General features: G+C 37.2%; 3 protein-coding genes and 1 pseudogene across 3 annotated transcripts; 1 reads left to right on the top strand and 3 right to left on the bottom strand.

Annotated features, from left to right (window-relative positions):
* Window positions 1-53: 53 nt before the first annotated feature.
* On the bottom strand, window positions 54-2,074 carry LOC141828122 (putative mitochondrial adenine nucleotide transporter BTL3). The gene is made up of 4 exons (XM_074715494.1): window positions 1,355-2,074; window positions 968-1,271; window positions 457-885; window positions 54-365 (listed from the first exon to the last, which is right to left on the bottom strand). The coding sequence occupies exons 1-4, from the start codon at window positions 1,753-1,755 to the stop codon at window positions 300-302; spliced, it is 1,200 nt and encodes a 399-aa protein (XP_074571595.1). The 5' UTR covers window positions 1,756-2,074; the 3' UTR covers window positions 54-299.
* Window positions 2,075-2,277: 203 nt separating this feature from the next.
* LOC141826093 (F-box protein At1g67340-like) lies at window positions 2,278-2,941 on the bottom strand (annotated as a pseudogene).
* Window positions 2,942-5,779: 2,838 nt separating this feature from the next.
* LOC141827664 (U-box domain-containing protein 34-like) lies at window positions 5,780-9,488 on the bottom strand. The gene is made up of 10 exons (XM_074714966.1): window positions 9,187-9,488; window positions 8,992-9,113; window positions 8,781-8,893; window positions 8,557-8,678; window positions 8,428-8,484; window positions 8,147-8,340; window positions 7,915-8,016; window positions 7,097-7,531; window positions 6,275-7,021; window positions 5,780-6,185 (listed from the first exon to the last, which is right to left on the bottom strand). Exons 1-10 carry the CDS (start codon window positions 9,362-9,364, stop codon window positions 5,991-5,993), a joined length of 2,265 nt encoding a protein of 754 aa, XP_074571067.1. The 5' UTR covers window positions 9,365-9,488; the 3' UTR covers window positions 5,780-5,990.
* Window positions 9,489-10,281: 793 nt separating this feature from the next.
* LOC141826652 (mitogen-activated protein kinase kinase SIPKK-like) lies at window positions 10,282-16,675 on the top strand. The gene is made up of 9 exons (XM_074713918.1): window positions 10,282-10,571; window positions 10,680-10,764; window positions 12,049-12,183; window positions 13,994-14,218; window positions 14,304-14,486; window positions 14,600-14,805; window positions 16,091-16,136; window positions 16,233-16,331; window positions 16,419-16,675. The coding sequence occupies exons 1-8, from the start codon at window positions 10,495-10,497 to the stop codon at window positions 16,320-16,322; spliced, it is 1,047 nt and encodes a 348-aa protein (XP_074570019.1). The 5' UTR covers window positions 10,282-10,494; the 3' UTR covers window positions 16,323-16,331; window positions 16,419-16,675.
* Window positions 16,676-17,778: the final 1,103 nt, after the last annotated feature.

The raw sequence follows: 17,778 nt of genomic DNA, 5'->3' as shown, positions 1-17,778 counted from the left end.
GTATCCATCATAAACATACAAAGTTAACAGATCAATTAGTCAAAGAACAGATCAGTACCAACATTGGATTGACTCGTTTAACGACAAAGAAAGAAAAGAGAAACTTGCTACTATATAATGATGCTTAACTCAAAGCTTGAGCATATCATACCAAGCTTTCTTCATATCAACAGATTATATATATTTCAAGCTTTTATTCTTGCCATATAACTATAATTTTAGAAACAGCTCTGCCTGATACAATTTAGTTTACTAATCGCAAATTTTCAGACCACCAACAATCTCGAAAGGATAATTGTTTAGATCTTCAACATACTTTTCAGTACCTCATAAAAGAAATAGCTCAAAGCTGTAGATGGGAGTACCTGCATATGCACAAACTATGACAATTAGTGATCGCGATTACGGTAAAATATGACATCCAAAACATAATTATGAACACAAAAGGATGAGAACCTGCAGAGTGCTGGGGACTAATCCTGCAAAGAGAGACTCAACTCCTTCTTTTCTGACAAGATCAACGAAGGCAGAAGACAACCCTAAATTGTTGGACTGCTGGAGCTGCAGCTGCCTCCTTATGACTTCTAGAGGATAGGTAACTGTCTCAGACACTGCCCCTGCAATTGCACCATACAACAAGGTCTTCATCGCACCCAACTCACTCCTCTCGCCATCAGGGTTCTTCTTTTTCGCCCTGGAAAGGTGTGAGTTCTTAAGGATATCATAGACAAGGTAGAAGACTGCACTCGATGGCCCCATGCTGATAAGGGCTGCATTCAGGCCCTTGTACAGTGAAAAGAAGCCTTCATTCTGAACCATATGGCGGAAGCACCCTGCCACTCCTCCAAGAGCATCGCCGCCCGGAGCCGCCAGTCTTGTTCTTAACTATATCAAAATCAAGACAGAAGAAACCAAACATAAGAATTCAATGTTAAGGAATCATGACAAATTATCTATTGCCACTAACTGTATCCAGAGGAATGCAAACACAAGTAGCCAGGATGCCAGAGATGCCACCACCAATGAGCCTGTCATGATTTGTGACTCTGTTCTTCCCCGCCGAGCGGAGCAGCCAATCCACATACATGTCGTAGGCAATGAAATTGATAGATTTGAAGGGAACCATGCGCAAGAGATTAAGCCCATTGCCCTTCCAAAACCCCCTCAAACCTTCAGAAACCCAGATGCACTGGACAATCTTTAGCCAGGAATGCTTCGACCCCTGCACGATACACTCCAACTTTATCCTCTCCAGCGGAGCAATGCATGTCCTGCACACAATTTTTCGTTGGGGAAATACAACAAACAAGGCGCGAGCACAGTCGTAAAGCAAAAGCTTAGGGGGCGACGAGACCTGGAAATCACTGTGGACACTGCGCCTGCAACGAGAAATTTGGGCATGTCGTTCCACGAGCCCTTCCCTTCAGGTTTACCTGCATCCGAACTCAACCCGCCGCCGCCGCTCCCACTCTCCTCTCCTCTTCCTCCCTCGACAGCGGCAGCCACTCTTTTAGATTTGAGGACCTGCGCAACCCTCCTGGTCGCATGGATCCTGGCGTTGGCGGCCGCGCGCCTCACGTCGATCAGGAAACTCAGTCCTGAAGCGGAACCGGGCCGGATGGGGAGATTGGCGAGGAGGACCTTGGACACCCAGTGGGAAATGGAGAGGGATTCGGCGAGCCCTTCCCGTGGGGCTTCGATCGCAAGGTAGGAATCTTTGGCCATGCTGACGTCTGACAAGCACAGAGCCGACATGTCGACTGCTCCAAGCACTACCAGCTGCGCAAACTGTTACAATGTCTGGGTGTTTAATACTGATCAGGGCAGTGCAAAAGGATGAAACATGATTCCGAAGCTTGTTCCATGGCGGAATTTTGGAGCTTTGACGAAGACGAAGTTCGACAGATCCTGATGCCTCGAGACATTTTGGGAAACGAATCGCCGTGGTCTGGGAGCATACCAAATCTGCTGCCGTACCTACGGGCGAATAAACAACAGATCTAATATTTTCAGGGGGCGCTTGGTAGGCGGGTTTAGGAGAGGGGAATGGGAATGAAATCTATTTCATTTCCATTCTTAATGCTTGGTAGACGGGAATGGAAATCAAAATAAGGATATGATATCCCTGATTTCATAATCTACCCCTCCCCCGGTTATCGCTAAACTCATTCCTATTTGTTCCTGTGGACAGCGATACCCCGCGCCCCGCCGTGATTCTTCCCTCCCCTCTTGGCCGCCCCCTTTGTCTTCTCCCCCGTTCATCTAAGCTCTCCCATCTTCCTCCTCTTCTTCTCTCAATCGGTGTCGGCGGCGACGTCGGCGACGAAGATGGCAGGAGGCACGCACTCGGCCTTGTGCGATAGCTGCCAATCGAGAGCCTGGCACGCCGGAGCAGTAGCTGACGACGCCGCAGACCGAGCACCGCCGGAACTCGTGTCGGCGGGTCTCCGACCACCCGCAGTTGCGCTGCGAGCAGAGGCGCAGGTCCTCCAGAAGTCGCGTTGGGGAGGATTGGGACCAGTCGACGAGGAATGGGTTGGCTGGGTGCGGCTCCGGAGGGGGCAAGTTCCAGCAAAAGTCGCCGAGGAGGGGGCTTCCTTCGGCAGCGGCGGTAGCAGTCTCCTCAGCGATTCCCTCCGTTGTCGCCCGGCGATGCGGCCCATTCTTCCACGCTGGCCAAAGAAGGTCGCGCGGGCGCTCAACGCGACGTCGACGCGGAGATCCTTGGCGTTTTTGGAGCCGCCGCTTCCGTCGAACTGAATGATCACCAGAGAGTACAGCGACCACGGATGCAATCGAATCGCTGCCTTCGCCATCAACGACGCTTCCTCTGTTTCCCAGGGCGTAAAATCTTATACTCATTTCTCTATACCAAGCACCATCAATTCAGTAATCATTCACATTACCATTAACCCCTCAATGAAACCCGTTACCATTCCTATTACCGAATTTATATCAAGCACCCCTCAATATGTAGTCTTACAAGATTTCGATATCTAAATTATTAAAATAAATAAATAAATTTAAATTTATTTATTTAGATAAAAATCAAAGAAAGTGATCAAAAGGCATCCATTACCTTTATTCTTTTGACGGATAGATTTCAAATTTAGGACTATTACAATTTATATTATAATAATTATCAAATTTACAATACGGACCTAACTTATGTATTTAATAATTATATTATAATAATTATAAAATTATAGCGGTTAAAATACAGACTTATTCTATCCATACCATTCACATGGTATATTACAATATAGACGGATCTTATTCACTCTATTCTGAATTTATATTTTGACTTATTAAAAAGTCAAAATTGATCGAACAGTATATTTGAAGATACCTACGTAATTAAAAGGGGCCAATAGAATAAAACACCGTTTTGATTAAAAAAAACAAAGAGGATCGCACCCGACGATTCCAACATCTCTTCTATTTTTGTCCATATAATTTATTTATATGGTGAATTACCTAAAAAGCCCCTCTTTTTTTGCTTATTCCATAATATGTCCATGCCCTTGTAAAATAACCTACTACCAACCCTATTAACCTTTTTTGGTTATTTAAAATTTGTAGTACAATTTTTAAGAATTATTTAATATGATCAAAATTTGACTGGGTATCAAAAATATATTATTTTTTAGGTGGCAAAGATAATTTGCATAACTCATGTTATGTAAAATTATATAAAATGTATTGCGAGCTTTCACTTCAATCTTTAGATGCTCAACTTAGTGCCTCCAAGGCAACCTTGAATTTGTCCCTTTTTGGACATTTGAAAGTTCAACTTAAAATGCCCCTTTCAACAATGGTGGAGTCTAGCCTCGAATTAATCCCGAGTTGATCAAAAGTTCCCGAGATACCTTCTTTTTTTTTACCATCATAAATTTGAACTACAACTCTCCTCAATATCGTGAGGCCCGGGGTTAAACCTCGGGTAGGACAATACATGACTCTATCTTACCTCTCAAATTAAATATGGTTGCATAGCGCATGTTTAGATTGCACTATAAAAAATAATAAAAGATGTTCACAAGTTGGCTTATAAATCAATTTATGATATATATATATATATATATATATATGAGAATTTCTATATGAGAATTCCTATATGTATATATATATATATTGGCTAACTTTATGCATGTGAAAGATAAAAAATGAGAAGAAAAAAAAATCAAGTACAAGTCTAAATCCATCTAATATCACTCTATTTACTTGACGCTGATGCATGCAATAGAGCTTTTAATCAAAAATATATATTTTGTAATCACATGGCTTGACGTTTAATTAAGTATATGATCTACGATTAAGTGTTCGAAAATAATGGGAAACATTTGAGACCATAGAAGAATTGTAAGGGAGAAATTTATTATAAATTAATATGTAGTTGGTGCTTGAACTGACCGCTTGTTTAGAGGATATCAAATATTTAATTTAGTTTTGAGTAAAACGTGACTGAAAATTGAAAATACGATCATAATCAGGATGAAAAGTTGATTTGGGGATTTGTGAGTTTGACTTCTCCTTTATCTTCTTTTTGGTTTTTGGACATCAATTCTTGTAATGTTTTTCTTTATTGCACTCAAAATATTTAATGTTTTTCTTAGTAGATGTTTGGACAATCAACCTTGAAATATCTAATTTTGTTCTTAACTTTTTTTTTTGTTCTTGATTTTAACTTTCTCTTTTGTAGTGACTTTTCTTATTGCATCTGAATATGAAGTGTATAATATGCTGTTGAGATTTGAAAGGGTGTTAGTCATATTTCTGCCTCAATTTCTTTGATCTTCACTACTCACCATTGATATAGGGGAACTTGTGAATACGGATCTTTTGAGACTATTTTGATCTTAAATTTTAAAAAGTCATAATTTTTGATTCAGATTAAATCATAAGGTCTATAATATATCAAATCGAAGCTCGTTTAGAGATCTACATTTGTTATTAAGTGTAACTATAACAGCCTAATCTTAGGCCCAGAAAAATATCATTTAAAGTATTTTCAGAGATTCCGAATAATTTTATATTTTTTATTAAAGTTATTTTTATCTTTTGCATAGTTAGAGTTTTCAAACTATTTAAACATTTATTTAGTTGATGTTGAATTAATATTATCCAATTAAATTAATTGAAGAATTCGAATTCTCTATGTTTGAGGATTCCATGTGTCTTTTCTAAAAATTCACTATTAGAACTAACCTATAAAATAATCATTATTCTATTCGATATCAACCATGCCATCTATAACTAAGGCATGGTGATCTTCATGATTTTTCTCAAGTTGTAGTTCTTTGAATTCATCAATTTGATCTTTTAGTTACCAATTCGAGCTCCTACTCTTGTAAGGATTTCTTGTGATAGTCGTCCACTTTCCTGTAAAAATTCAGCGATGTTGCTCAAAATTTTATTGCCTTTTTAATCCTTTAGTGTCTTCATTTCCTCACTTTTTCTTTCTATCAAGGATCACAATGGCTGCCTACATATATAATTGTCGGTTCAAAAATAAGCCTTCATTTTCAACTTTCATGCTCAAAAGCATTCATTCTCCATTATATTTTACTGATGTCGATTGAAAGCCACCCGCAGCTCCAATATGTTAATCTTGTTCTAATACCATTTTTAGTCTTTGTTAAAGAATGGTTGCGATTGAATGTTTTCATGCCTTCAGAAATTAAAACAAATTAACATTGGGTGATGGATAACATGATAAACACATCGACAATAAAATATGAAAGATAGTTTCAGTTCATTTTTGTGCACAAACATCACAAAAACCAAGCTTAGCTTGTATTTCCATTTCTTACTATGCAAATTTGGAGCATACAGCCTTATTCTAAACAGCTTACTACACAATCATACCTACATTAGCTGCTATTGTTATTATACTTTTTTCTCTCTTTTTCATTTGCAAGCTATTTACACTACAAATATTTTCTCTTTTTTTTTTCTAAAAAAGTCAACATCCAAACACTCTATTTGATTCAAAGAGGCGAGAAAGCTACCTGCAACTTCCATTCTTGTATGGCTGAACGCAATGAGAGATTTGGGATTATGGACCTGTGTGAAATCCTAAGTTTGGTCACAGGAGATGTATCACATTTCTCAAGCCATGCTTTGATAGCTTTGTATTCGTACGTATAACCATCAGCAGCAACATAAGGGTCGACCATCACCTCCTGTGTAGAGATTGCAAACATTTCTACTGAAAACTGAAAAAGGATAGGTTACAGATGCATGAGAATTTAAATGAGAGATTGAGTTATACCAGTAGTATGGGACAGAAAAAATGCTTTGGCACATCAATGCTGTTTCGTTTCAGATTGGAATAAGTATTCCCTTTGTTCAATATATCTTCAAGCTCTGGTAAAATCTCAAGATCGAGATCAGGTCGATCCCTGCACCTTAATCGTGTGCACTGCAAAGCAAGTTTAGCTAAGCTCTCTGCCTCGGTAGGGGCCCAATCTGTGATTGAGGGGTCAAGTACATTAGAGAAGGTTCCTTGTTCGATAGCATTTTCCACACTGACTATCAATCCATTTGGATGCTTCCCCGTCAGCAATTGAAGTGCAATCACGCCCCAGGCATAGATATCAGACTTGGGGCGGATTGTGCCGGTTCTTTGGTATTCAGGATCCATGTAAAAGAATGTTCCAGCAAGAATAGTTTCTTTGTATTCAGTGAGTCCATCGGGCACGACATCATAGAGGAGTTTAGCTAGTCCGACATCTCCAATCTTGCTCACGTAGTTTCTATCCAACAAAATGTTCCCTGGTTTAAGATCACGGTGAACGATAGGCTCAGGCTTGTTACCATGTAGAAAAGCAAGGCCACATGCTACTTCATAGAGAATCCGGAATCGAATAATACAGGGAAGTGGCTTCTTGCCATGACCGAAAAGCTGATCTTCAAGGCTTCCATTTTCCATGTACTCATACACAAGACAAGCATTCTCGAGGCAGACTCCAAGCAGCAAAAGCATGTGAGGATGATGTAGTTGGCTAAGAATTTCTACCTGCAGAAGATTGAAACTGATTTTATTTATCGTCGCTACTTAAGAGTTTATATGTGTTTCGTGATTGAAATTTACCTCTCTAAGAAACTGCTCTTTCTTGTCTTGTGCATTTTGAAGAAGAACCTTGACAGCTACAGGGGTATGGTCAAGGGTGCACTTGTAGACACTGCCACAGCTTCCCTCACCTATTTTCTTGGCTTCAGAGAAGTTATCAGTGGCATATTCTATTTCATCCTTTGAATATCTTCGGCACCAATTGCTATTTAAGAAATAAGCATCTATTATTTCTGATTTCTCGAACGACACTTTGCCAGCTAGTTCTTTGGCTTTCTGTATTTCTAGGGCCTCATGCATATGTGAACTAAATTGTTTCACTTCCTCAACTTCTTTCACTGCTTCCAAATGCTCAGCTCTTTCTTCTGCAGCAATCCGTTTCAAAGCTTCCTCTTTCTCCGACGCATCCTCTACTTTCTTTTCAGCTTCGGAGCATTCAGTAGAAAGTAAATGAGCCTGCATAAAGGATGTGTTGAGTTGTTTAGATGCAATAAAGTATATGAATTGATGGAAAAGCTATTTAATTACATATCCCTTTAAAAACAAGCCAAAACATCCCAATCATCTAGAAAAGATAAACAATCAGAAAGAACATACAAAATGGTTTTGAAGAAGAAACTATATGAGGATTGATGGAAAAGGAATAATGGAGTGCATATCCCTTCAGAAAAAGCCAAAACATCCTAATTGCCAGAGTTGCAAGGGCTAGATGTCCATTTATCGATCAAAACTAAGATAAGTCTATTCCAGCATAACTAAGCAATATGACTTTTTTTTGTACGAAAGACTCATTATATAATTCAATCTTTCATTAAAATAAACAAGAAAAAAACTCCAACCTTCATCTTTGCATCAACCAAATCATCACAAACTTGATGATACTTTGCGATAGTGTCTTGTAACTCTTTCTTTAACTTTGATACTCCAGCCAAAGGTTCACTCTGAAGATTGTTTTAGACGAGAACCCGTTATTGGATATAACATTTACATGCTAGTCAGTAAGCACAATTCATTAGTGACAGTCATAGAAGCTCTAAAATGCATACTTAGATACGCTGATAGAAAGAGAACCTTTTTCGTTGTTCGGAAGACTGCCAAATGTATGCGTTTAATAGATGCCAGATAACCGTATTTCTTGCAGGTTGGAACTGATAGTATTCTATTACTTTGTTCTCCTTCATGTACTGCACTAAATTGAGTAGTTTCAGAATATGTACTGACAAATGACTTCCGGTCGCTCCAAGTATAAGAGTGTGAGCCAACAACTGTTACCAAAGGTGGTAAGGAATTAGTAACAATTTCCAATATATACAAGCAAGATTAAGCATCAAGAAGAGAATTCCTATCGCAACCTCCTCGACCAAGTAACTTATGGCTGATAGTTTCTGTATGGGAGCTACATGTAGGATCTGCAAGAAACAATATGTCAAGAATGATGCATAACATCAAGTATAGTTTCATTGATAGTCTTTTACACCTACCATCCGAGACTAGTCGATTTGCAAATTTAATAATGAGCTTGCTTCGTGACACAACAAAAATGTTGCAGAAATTGGACGAGTATTTCAGGATTGTCATTGGCACATCCAGTCCTTTTAATATCCTAAGAAGTAGCAATCAGTAAGAACTGGCCTAAAACAACCTAACAATTTGAGTGTATATTTTAGAAGAATCATAAGCTGTGTGTAACAGAAAAGAAATAAACCTTCTCAACCAATTTGACGAAGATCCCAAAACCAGGTTCCTAGTTCCTGATTCCGACACATATTTCTGTAGGGCAGAAGCAGGATCTTTTCCTTCCAAGACAATAGTATCAATCTACAGAAAAAGGTCCAATTTTTAAACTAACTTTCCCAATTCCAATACAGAGGAACGCGCAAAGGAAAGGCAACACAGGGAGGCGAGGTAACAGTCACATTTCTAGTGCCGCAAAGCCTTCTGAACTCGAAGAACACTCGCTGGGCTTTCGATTTCTGATCTTGAACGTACATCTCAACCACCTCTCTCCCCACAAGGTCCACGGGAACAAGTTCCCCCGCTGCAAAAGCAGGATAAAAGACTTAAAACCCACATTTTTAGGGTTTTAAGGAAGGAAGAAGAGGGGGGATTACAAGGAGAGGGGATGGAGGCGATGGCGGGGATGACATGGACCAGGACGACGCGGCGGGCGTAAGGGACGAGGTGGTCGGCAGCCCATCGGACAGCGCGGCGGCTACGGCGGCCGCCGCCGAGTCCACCGCACACCGCCACCGCTATCGCCGCCTCCGAATCTCCGCCGGTCGGTATCATCCAGCGGCGCGGTGTGCACTGTTCGACGGAGGAGGAAGAGGAGGCGGAAGAAGGGGCGCCCCGTCGGTCTGCGTGTGGTTGAGATTGAGGCTTGAAGAAGAGTCGCTCCGCCAGAAATTGACTGAAAATCTCAAAATCACGTCAACGCTTCGAAACTTCCGGCGGACGGCGGTTTATAAATTCATAAATCTTTTTTATTTTTTACATAAACTTCCACCATTCACACTAATCACTATGACTATGAATATTTAATACTGCTATTTCCTTAAAAATTAATTACTAATAAAAATTAATTCTAAAATGATAAATCCGATCGAAAAAATTTATTTTCATCAATTAGCGTAAATCAGAAAATACACAATATTTTCATCAATTATTAGAGTAAATGTGAAGTCCATACGAAGCCAAAAAAAAATTATTGGACACTAATAAAAAAAAAACATTACAAGAAAAATATAGCATCAAACTCAACATGACACACTCAATTACATAGATGTAGGTTCTACTACATGGAGTGTGTCATATTAAATTTCATACTATATTTTTCATGTAGTGTATCATTGTTCCTAATAAAAAGAGCACTTATTTTATCAGAATCATTAACGAGATGTTTTAAAAAAAACAATCATCAACTTAATATATAAATCATAATTATTACCATTCAAATTTATTCCATTCTATAACATTCACAATTTAACCATTATAAATAGTAATTATCTTATTTAATAATATTCACATAACAGTTAGAGTTTAATACAGATTTATCTCGAATAATATATAAAGGTAACTGTATTATTTTATAGATGATTGATAGGATGAGATGTTTTTTGATTAAAATAAAAAAAAATATCCGATTTTGGTAAAATGGGACGCCCTTTAGATTTTTTATCCAAAATTATTTGTGGCTGAGTCGACCATTTTGTAGTCCGGTAGACTTTTCTCCTCGATTGATTCTCTCCTCGAAGTCGACGTCTCTAGCTCGTTCCGACGCGTCGGGATCGCTGATCCGCCCCCGGTGAGGCTGAAGCATCGCTCAACCAGAACCGGCATTTCTTCTGGTCGCCGTCGTCGTCGTCTAAGAAAGAGTAGAAGAAGAGGAATAAGGGGGAGGAGTGGAGCCGATAAAGACAATGAAGAAGACGGGGCCTGGAAATCGGAAGCTCAAGCTTTCCCTCCCTGGTCAGGAGGAGTCTATTGGAAAATTTCTGTAATCGATCATCTTTTCCATCTCTGATTTGTACTTGATTTGTTCTTTCTTTTCATTTGCGAGCGTTTGATCTTTCGGTTACTAGAAATTTTTTGCTTTGGAGTGTAGGACACAGAGTGGCACTTTCAAGGATGGGAATCTTCTTGTCAATAAAGATGGACTTCGGATCGTCTCTCAAAGCGAAGAAGGAGGGGTAATATTTCCCTTTGTATTCTCTTTTTGTGTGTGTGTGTGTGTGTGTGGGGGGGGGGGGGGGGGGGGGGGGGGGGGGGGGGGGGGGAAGACTGTAGTGAATTGCGACAGGGTTCATATAGGGAAACAAGAAGAAATTTTGATCACTGAAACAGTGAAACGTCTCATTGATGGATTAATGTAGCACCAACTCTAGTCAGAAGATTAAAAAAAAATTATAAAGGAACAGAATGAAAAAGAAAATGAAAGGACTTTGGTAATAGTAGGCCATTGAGAAGCTATGATTTCAAGGTGCTCTCTAATATCTATGAAATGTTGAGGTGTGGTATCAGGAGTTTCTAGTGACAGTTTTGGATGTTGTCTGATTTGAATATTAGTTGTGTAGGAACTGATGCCTCTTTGTTTCTTACCTTGATCTTGTTTACAAGCTCTGGTAGACTCCTTGTATAGACTCATGAAGGTTTGGATGTTGTCTGATTTGAATATTAGTTGTGTAGGAACTGATGCCTCTTTATTTCTTACCTTGATCTTGTTTACAAGCTCTGGTAGACTCCTTGTATATACTCATTAAGGTAAAATTAGTGTTAATTGTCATGTATCCCTTTGTAGTTCTAATAGTCCATAAGGTCAATTTTCTTTGAGTTAAACTAATCCCTAATCTAGACTCATAACCTTTTATATGCTCATAACGACCTAAATCATCTTGCTGTTTGCTGGCTCTGTTTCTCCTTGTTACATAACCTAGCTGAAGTCGGTCTATCAAATACTTATTTAGATGATTTTCAAATGGTTAGTTGACTCATGTTCATTACTTGCTGGCCTCATGCAAGCTATTGGACAGTTTCAGAGACGATTAGTGGAGAAAGAAGGTAGAAGAAAGTGGAGGAGAAAGAGTGTAAGAATTAATGAGAGATCCATCAGCTTATAACTTGGTGGATATTGCATAGTTCATACCATCTGATGGCATACTAATCTAATAGTGTAGTCATAATGGAACTTTAGTTTCTGATTTCCAAAAGTATTTAGACCTTAGCAAGTAGCAGTTAGCCTATGTAGTATCTGTTCTTTCATACTATTTTTGCTCCCATCCCTGTCCATTGAGTCTAATCAAGGAATTACATTGCACCAAGTAGATGGTAAAGTCTTCTGCTTCATGGTAATGCATGTCAATCGTTAACCTTTTTTTGCATGTTCATAATTAAGTACTTAAGTTTTCTGTATACAATTGGTTCCTTCTGCTGAATCTGTAGCTTTGACTCACAGTATTTCTTGCATTGTAATGCAGCCACCTCTTATCAAACCATTGGATAATACATTGAGTTTGGATGACTTGGATGCGGTGAAAGTAGTTGGAAAGGGTAGTGGTGGAATTGTTCAGCTTGTTCGTCACAAGTGGACCAGCCAATTTTTTGCTCTTAAGGTATAAAATTAGACCCCTAGACATTCTAATATTGGGTATGTTTATCTTATGATGCTGATCATTGAAGAATTTATTTTCACTTTTACCATTGTCATATATGCCACTGAAAAGTTTCCTCTAGTATTACAAGTGGTTGGCAATGCTTCCGTCTTTTTGGAGAGATTATATAGCTGTGTTTGTGCAACTGTGTTGTTACTTGGCAGTGTATATTAGACACTAAATGACCTCTCTTATTATATATACATTACACTAAGGTTGCATCTTGCCTTCCTTTGTATAAAAAATGATAATTTTTAATCATTGCCCCTTTTATTTCTGATTGCTACTCTTTTATAAACTCTGGCTTGGGGTATTATCTTTAAAATGTAAAGGTAGCTTCTTTATCTATGCATCTTAAGCTTAAGTTCTGTTGGTTGAAAATTAGGCAAAAAAGAGCCCCAATATTTGTCTGTATTTTAGTACAGTATTTTCGGATCATGACTGTCTTTAGAGGGATAAGATTCATGTGGCTGGTCAATGAAATGATATGAACAAAATATTGTAATTGCTGTTTTCTCAATCAGTCTCTTAGAATTCAATTTTTCGGTGTACGTCTTCATTCAGCAAGCATCCCTGTTGTAAGGCTGACCTGAATGATATGCTTGTTATTAGCAAGCCCAATTTTTTGCAAAATGATTGTAAAGATTCATCATTGATAAAATGTGGATGTATAGATCTGCAAATGGACAGGAAATTCAACCCTTCCAAAATGATGATGTGTATAAAACATTGCTCACGTGTAGCTACTACAATCAATCCCAATGTTGCTAAATTTGGCTCTACAAAAAACTGTAAAACATCATATTTCTCCTTCTTTAAATAATCCAACTTGACATTGCAAGCATATTGGGAGCACATTTAAAGATAGATGTGCTTGAAATATTTAATCTGAGGACATGAATGCATTTTTAATGTGTTTTGTGCTAAACTTGCAAGAAGACAAAAAAAAAATCAAAGACCGACAGTTGAGGTAAATATCTTAAGGAAAGAAAAGAAACAAGTGGAATTAAGGGACTAAGAGGTAATTTTCTGTAATTGTAACTTTCTAAATAATTCTTAACCAAGTAATGCAAATTAGAAATTTAATTTTCAAAATTTTGAGATTATATAAACGTTTATTTTGGTAGAACCTCTTGTTTGTCAGATAAGTTATTTATGTTAGTTTTTAAATTAGTAATGATCTCATCAGGATTTCATTGAAAAAATGATGAACACATTCTACTTTTTGCTTTGGAACATTTATAGTTGATACATGGATTAACTATTGCAAAAAATAATAGTTTGCCATCTTTTTTTATGAAAAAGGATATTTGGATACCTATAGGTACTCTTTCGGAGAAAGATGCATGACCATATAAATATGTACCGAATATTCTGTCAAAGCTCAAGTTTTCTCCATCCTTTGGCTTATGTTAAACCAATCAAAGAAATGTTTGCATATCAAACGGTTCAATATTGTCAAACTTTACAAGTTGAAGACAGATCACCATCAATTTGCACATTGGATCAGTTTGACAATTGCTTGTGTCAAGATATTAGGTTTTCACTATCATCAAATGTTCACACAATTTCAAAAATTTCCATGCATCAGTCCATATTTTATTATTTGTGTTTCTTTTCAATTAAAATTTTTCATTAGTTTCCTAATTAACATTCAAATGCAACATGATGCTTTCCTACCTAGCATTCAAATGAAATACATGATGATGTTCTATGATTGTGTGACAAACCAACTCTGTATTCAGAAGCTCTCATGACTTTTAACATCCAGGTTATACAGATGAACATTCAAGAGGACATACGGAAACAGATTGCTCAGGAACTTAGGATAAGCCTATCAACCCAATGCCCCTTTGTTGTCCAATGCTATCAATGTTTCTATGATAATGGTGTTATCTCTATAGTTCTGGAGTACATGGATGGTGGTTCGCTTGCAGATTTTTTGAAGAGTGTAAGAACAATTCCAGAGCCATATCTTGCTGCAATCTGTAACCAGGCCAGTGCTCATTGTCTTCACAAGTTATAATTTGTGATTGTATGGGGAGGAAGTCATCTCTGGGTAAAGTAATTTATTCTTGCAGGTGCTAAATGGCTTGATTTATCTGCATCATGAAAAGCACATTATCCATCGTGATTTGAAACCATCAAACATTTTGATCAATCATAGAGGCGAAGTCAAAATATCTGATTTTGGTGTTAGTGCGATAATTGCAAGCTCCTCGGGTCAGCGTGACACCTTTACTGGTACATACAATTACATGTCTGTAAGTATCGATAAGTTCCATATTTTTAGTCTAGTTATGCTCTTTTAATAGTCTTGTGGACCGAATTTCTAAAGCTTTTATCTGCATTCACACTGGCACATTTGTCTTGACAGCCTGAAAGAATTACTGGAGAAAAACATGGTCATGTAAGTGACATTTGGAGCTTGGGTCTCGTTATGCTGGAGTGTGCTACGGGTCAATTTCCTTATCCACCTTGTGATAGCTTCTATGAACTTCTTGAAGAAGTGGTGGAACGCCCCCCACCCTCTGCACCTTCTGATCAATTTTCTGCAGAGTTCTCCTCATTTATTTCTGAATGGTAAGGATGGTACCTTAATAATTCTGTCATGTGCTTTTGAACTTCAGGTTTTAAATATTCTATATTGGATAACATAGCTTTTAGTGCTAAATAATTTTTGTTGTTTGCTTCTTTCTCAAATTGATGTTTCGATTAAATCATAGCTTGACATTAGTTATAATTGGATATTTGGTTGGTCAAATTTTGTTGTTCCATTAGGCAACTGTTTTAACATTTTAGACTTTGTTTAATTTTTTTTCATAGGTGAAAGTAATTTCTTGGTGGAGTATTACCAAAATCTGATTGCTCATGATCTGCATTTAACCATCTAGTATATTAGGCACTATGATCTAGTTGAAACAATGGTCAGAAGCAAACTTGACTTGCAGGTCTATTTGTGCTACTATGGTTTTAGAAAAAGATACTTTGTTTATCTTCAAATGCATATTATGGGATTTGTTAATTACGTTTGCTTGGGTAACATTGAAAAGTTACAACATTTCTCACTCAGGAACACTAGATTAAACAAAGGTTATTAAAAGAGCCTTTGAAAACTATTTGTGGCTTCTCCAAGTTTAATGAAAATTCCTCTTCAAATCATCAATATTGGTACATCCAAGAAAATTTTTCATGATCATATTCACTCTAGTAGACCCTCTATTGTTGATATATCATTTGAGAAATATCTACACTTCCTCCAATAGAAGACTACTAAATCTCAAAAAATTCAGCTTAGTCCATCTCATCTTTAATTCATGAGGATGCTACCATCAGTTGTATGACAAATTTTTATGGTATGTCATACATACAAGATCTTATAAGCATGTCTGGTAAATATCTCTTTTTTTCTATGATCTTAAACCTACATCTTATCATATAAGTACCGACCTATAGCAGATGTCATAAACTAATTTATGAAATATGTGAGTACCGACCTATAGCAGATATCATAAAACTAATTTATGAAATATGTAAGGATTATTTTACTTCAGACTCAATAAATCCAACTAATTTATGAACGATGCAAGGGCTAATTTAAAATTAGTTTTTAAATTTGGAGATTGCTTTTGCAATATTAGATTTAGGAAGATAAAAGAATAGGGCTTGTAAATTCACATAATATTTTGATAATTTTGAAACTTTGTATGATATTTCTAAAACTAGAACAATCTAAGAATTAAATAATTCTCTATTTCTTTTCCACATGGACTTGTTCCTTCTTAATTGATTGTTAATATTTTGTTAATGATATAACTCATTTGATGTCCATTTCACAAGTAGCATTTATGGTAAACTTTGGTTTCAGTTTACAGAAAGATCCCAAGGATAGAAAACCTGCACAGGCGCTCTTGGTATGTAGTAGTCACATATTAGTTCGTTTTTCTTTTGCTTTACAAAGTGGCAGAATCATTTTCCCTTGATCTCTTCATTTATTCTGAACAACCCAGGCGCATCCTTTCTTGAGCATGTATGCTGACCTGAACATCGATCTTGCTTCCTATTTCACAACGGCTGGATCACCCCTAGCCACATTCTAAATGATTTCCGTAAGTCCATGTCTCATATTAGTTCTCGCTTATCTGCACCTTGAAGTGGCAAAGAATTACAAATTTTCCTTTTATTTCTTCTTGCAGTGTTCTTAATCATCCGCCTACTGATCTTGCTTTCTATTTCACTGCTGCTTGTTACCGCTGGCCATATTTAGTGTATCGAATTGTATGCTGATGTTATCTTCATGTATTTGGTAATGCCATTGGATCATTTTTGTTTTTGTTTTTGTTTTTGTTTCAACTGGAGATCACGTTATTTGTGCCTGCCTGTTTAACTTCGATATGTAATGACCGTACCACACTAGATTTATATCAATGTTTGATGATGTTTCAAGACACAAGTCTGGTTGTACTGGATGACCCATCTTTGGTGCAGGAATATACAATGGATGGTTCCCCTGGTTTACTTGAATTTCTTGTCTGGTTTACCTGAATTATTAGATTGAGATTTCTCAACAACCAGTCCTTAGTCCTAGTAAACCAAATCCATGCCATAGAGGAGTGTCAGTTCCCCTTGAATAAAAAAGGAATTGAATCTGCATGCTAAGAACAGTATGTAGCCAAGAAGGTAGTACTACAAGATCTCTTCTCGTGTATTAATGGAAGCTAGCTAACTAGTGGAACATAAGAGTTGTCGGCTTCCTTGTCTGCTCTTGTTTCTGAATTCAAGTTCAACTCTACTTGTTCTTAATTAATAAAGAAGATCTAATCTCAGAGAGATGCTAACTGTTATGCATGCATGTGTATATTAATTGCTCCAAAATTTTTAGATAGATACAAAATTGGACAAGGAAAGTTACAATAAGTGCATCATTAAGCCTGTGGTGCAGTGGCAATTTGGAGCTTTGTTATCTTTGGGAATCGGCCTAATTGAAGCTTTGTTAATTCTCTTCTGTTAATTTGCTTGTGATCGATGATTCATGAACTGTGAATACATCACTTGCGAAGCTCAATGCTTGAAGATGATCCAACTGTATCTGCCAGTTCATCTGACTGAATCAGGCACAAAAATTGAATGACCATCTTAGACATGTCAACTTTACGACTAATGAAATTGACTTTTCATGTAAATCTAATGAAATTACTCTCTTTTAGAATATCTAATGTTAAAAATAGATTGATTTTGTAAGCAATTACTTAGAAATACCAAAATGTCAACGGAGATATTTGGCATATCTCAACAGATTGCAAAATAATCTATAACTAAATTTCCTAACTAAAATGAGATCGCAGTTAAAATACGCAACTAAAAATGGTATTGCGTATGATATGACTCGTACAAGATCCAATTTAGTAATATAGTAATAGGACCCAACCCTATCTATTTTATTAAGGCACCCAAAATTGTGGCAATGCTTACATAATATTCCGAATAGGGTGGGTGCAAATGAAATAAAATAATATGAAAATATTAATATTTGAATTCAAATTTAAAAATATATGT

This window comes from Curcuma longa, chromosome 4 (genome assembly GCF_044706935.1).
Source record: "Curcuma longa cultivar G26 ecotype Majalengka, Jawa Barat chromosome 4, ITB_CL_G26_1.1, whole genome shotgun sequence".
Lineage (NCBI taxonomy): Eukaryota > Viridiplantae > Streptophyta > Magnoliopsida > Zingiberales > Zingiberaceae > Curcuma > Curcuma longa.
Note: the sequence above shows the minus strand (reverse complement) of the source record. Positions and strands in the feature narration are given on the sequence as shown.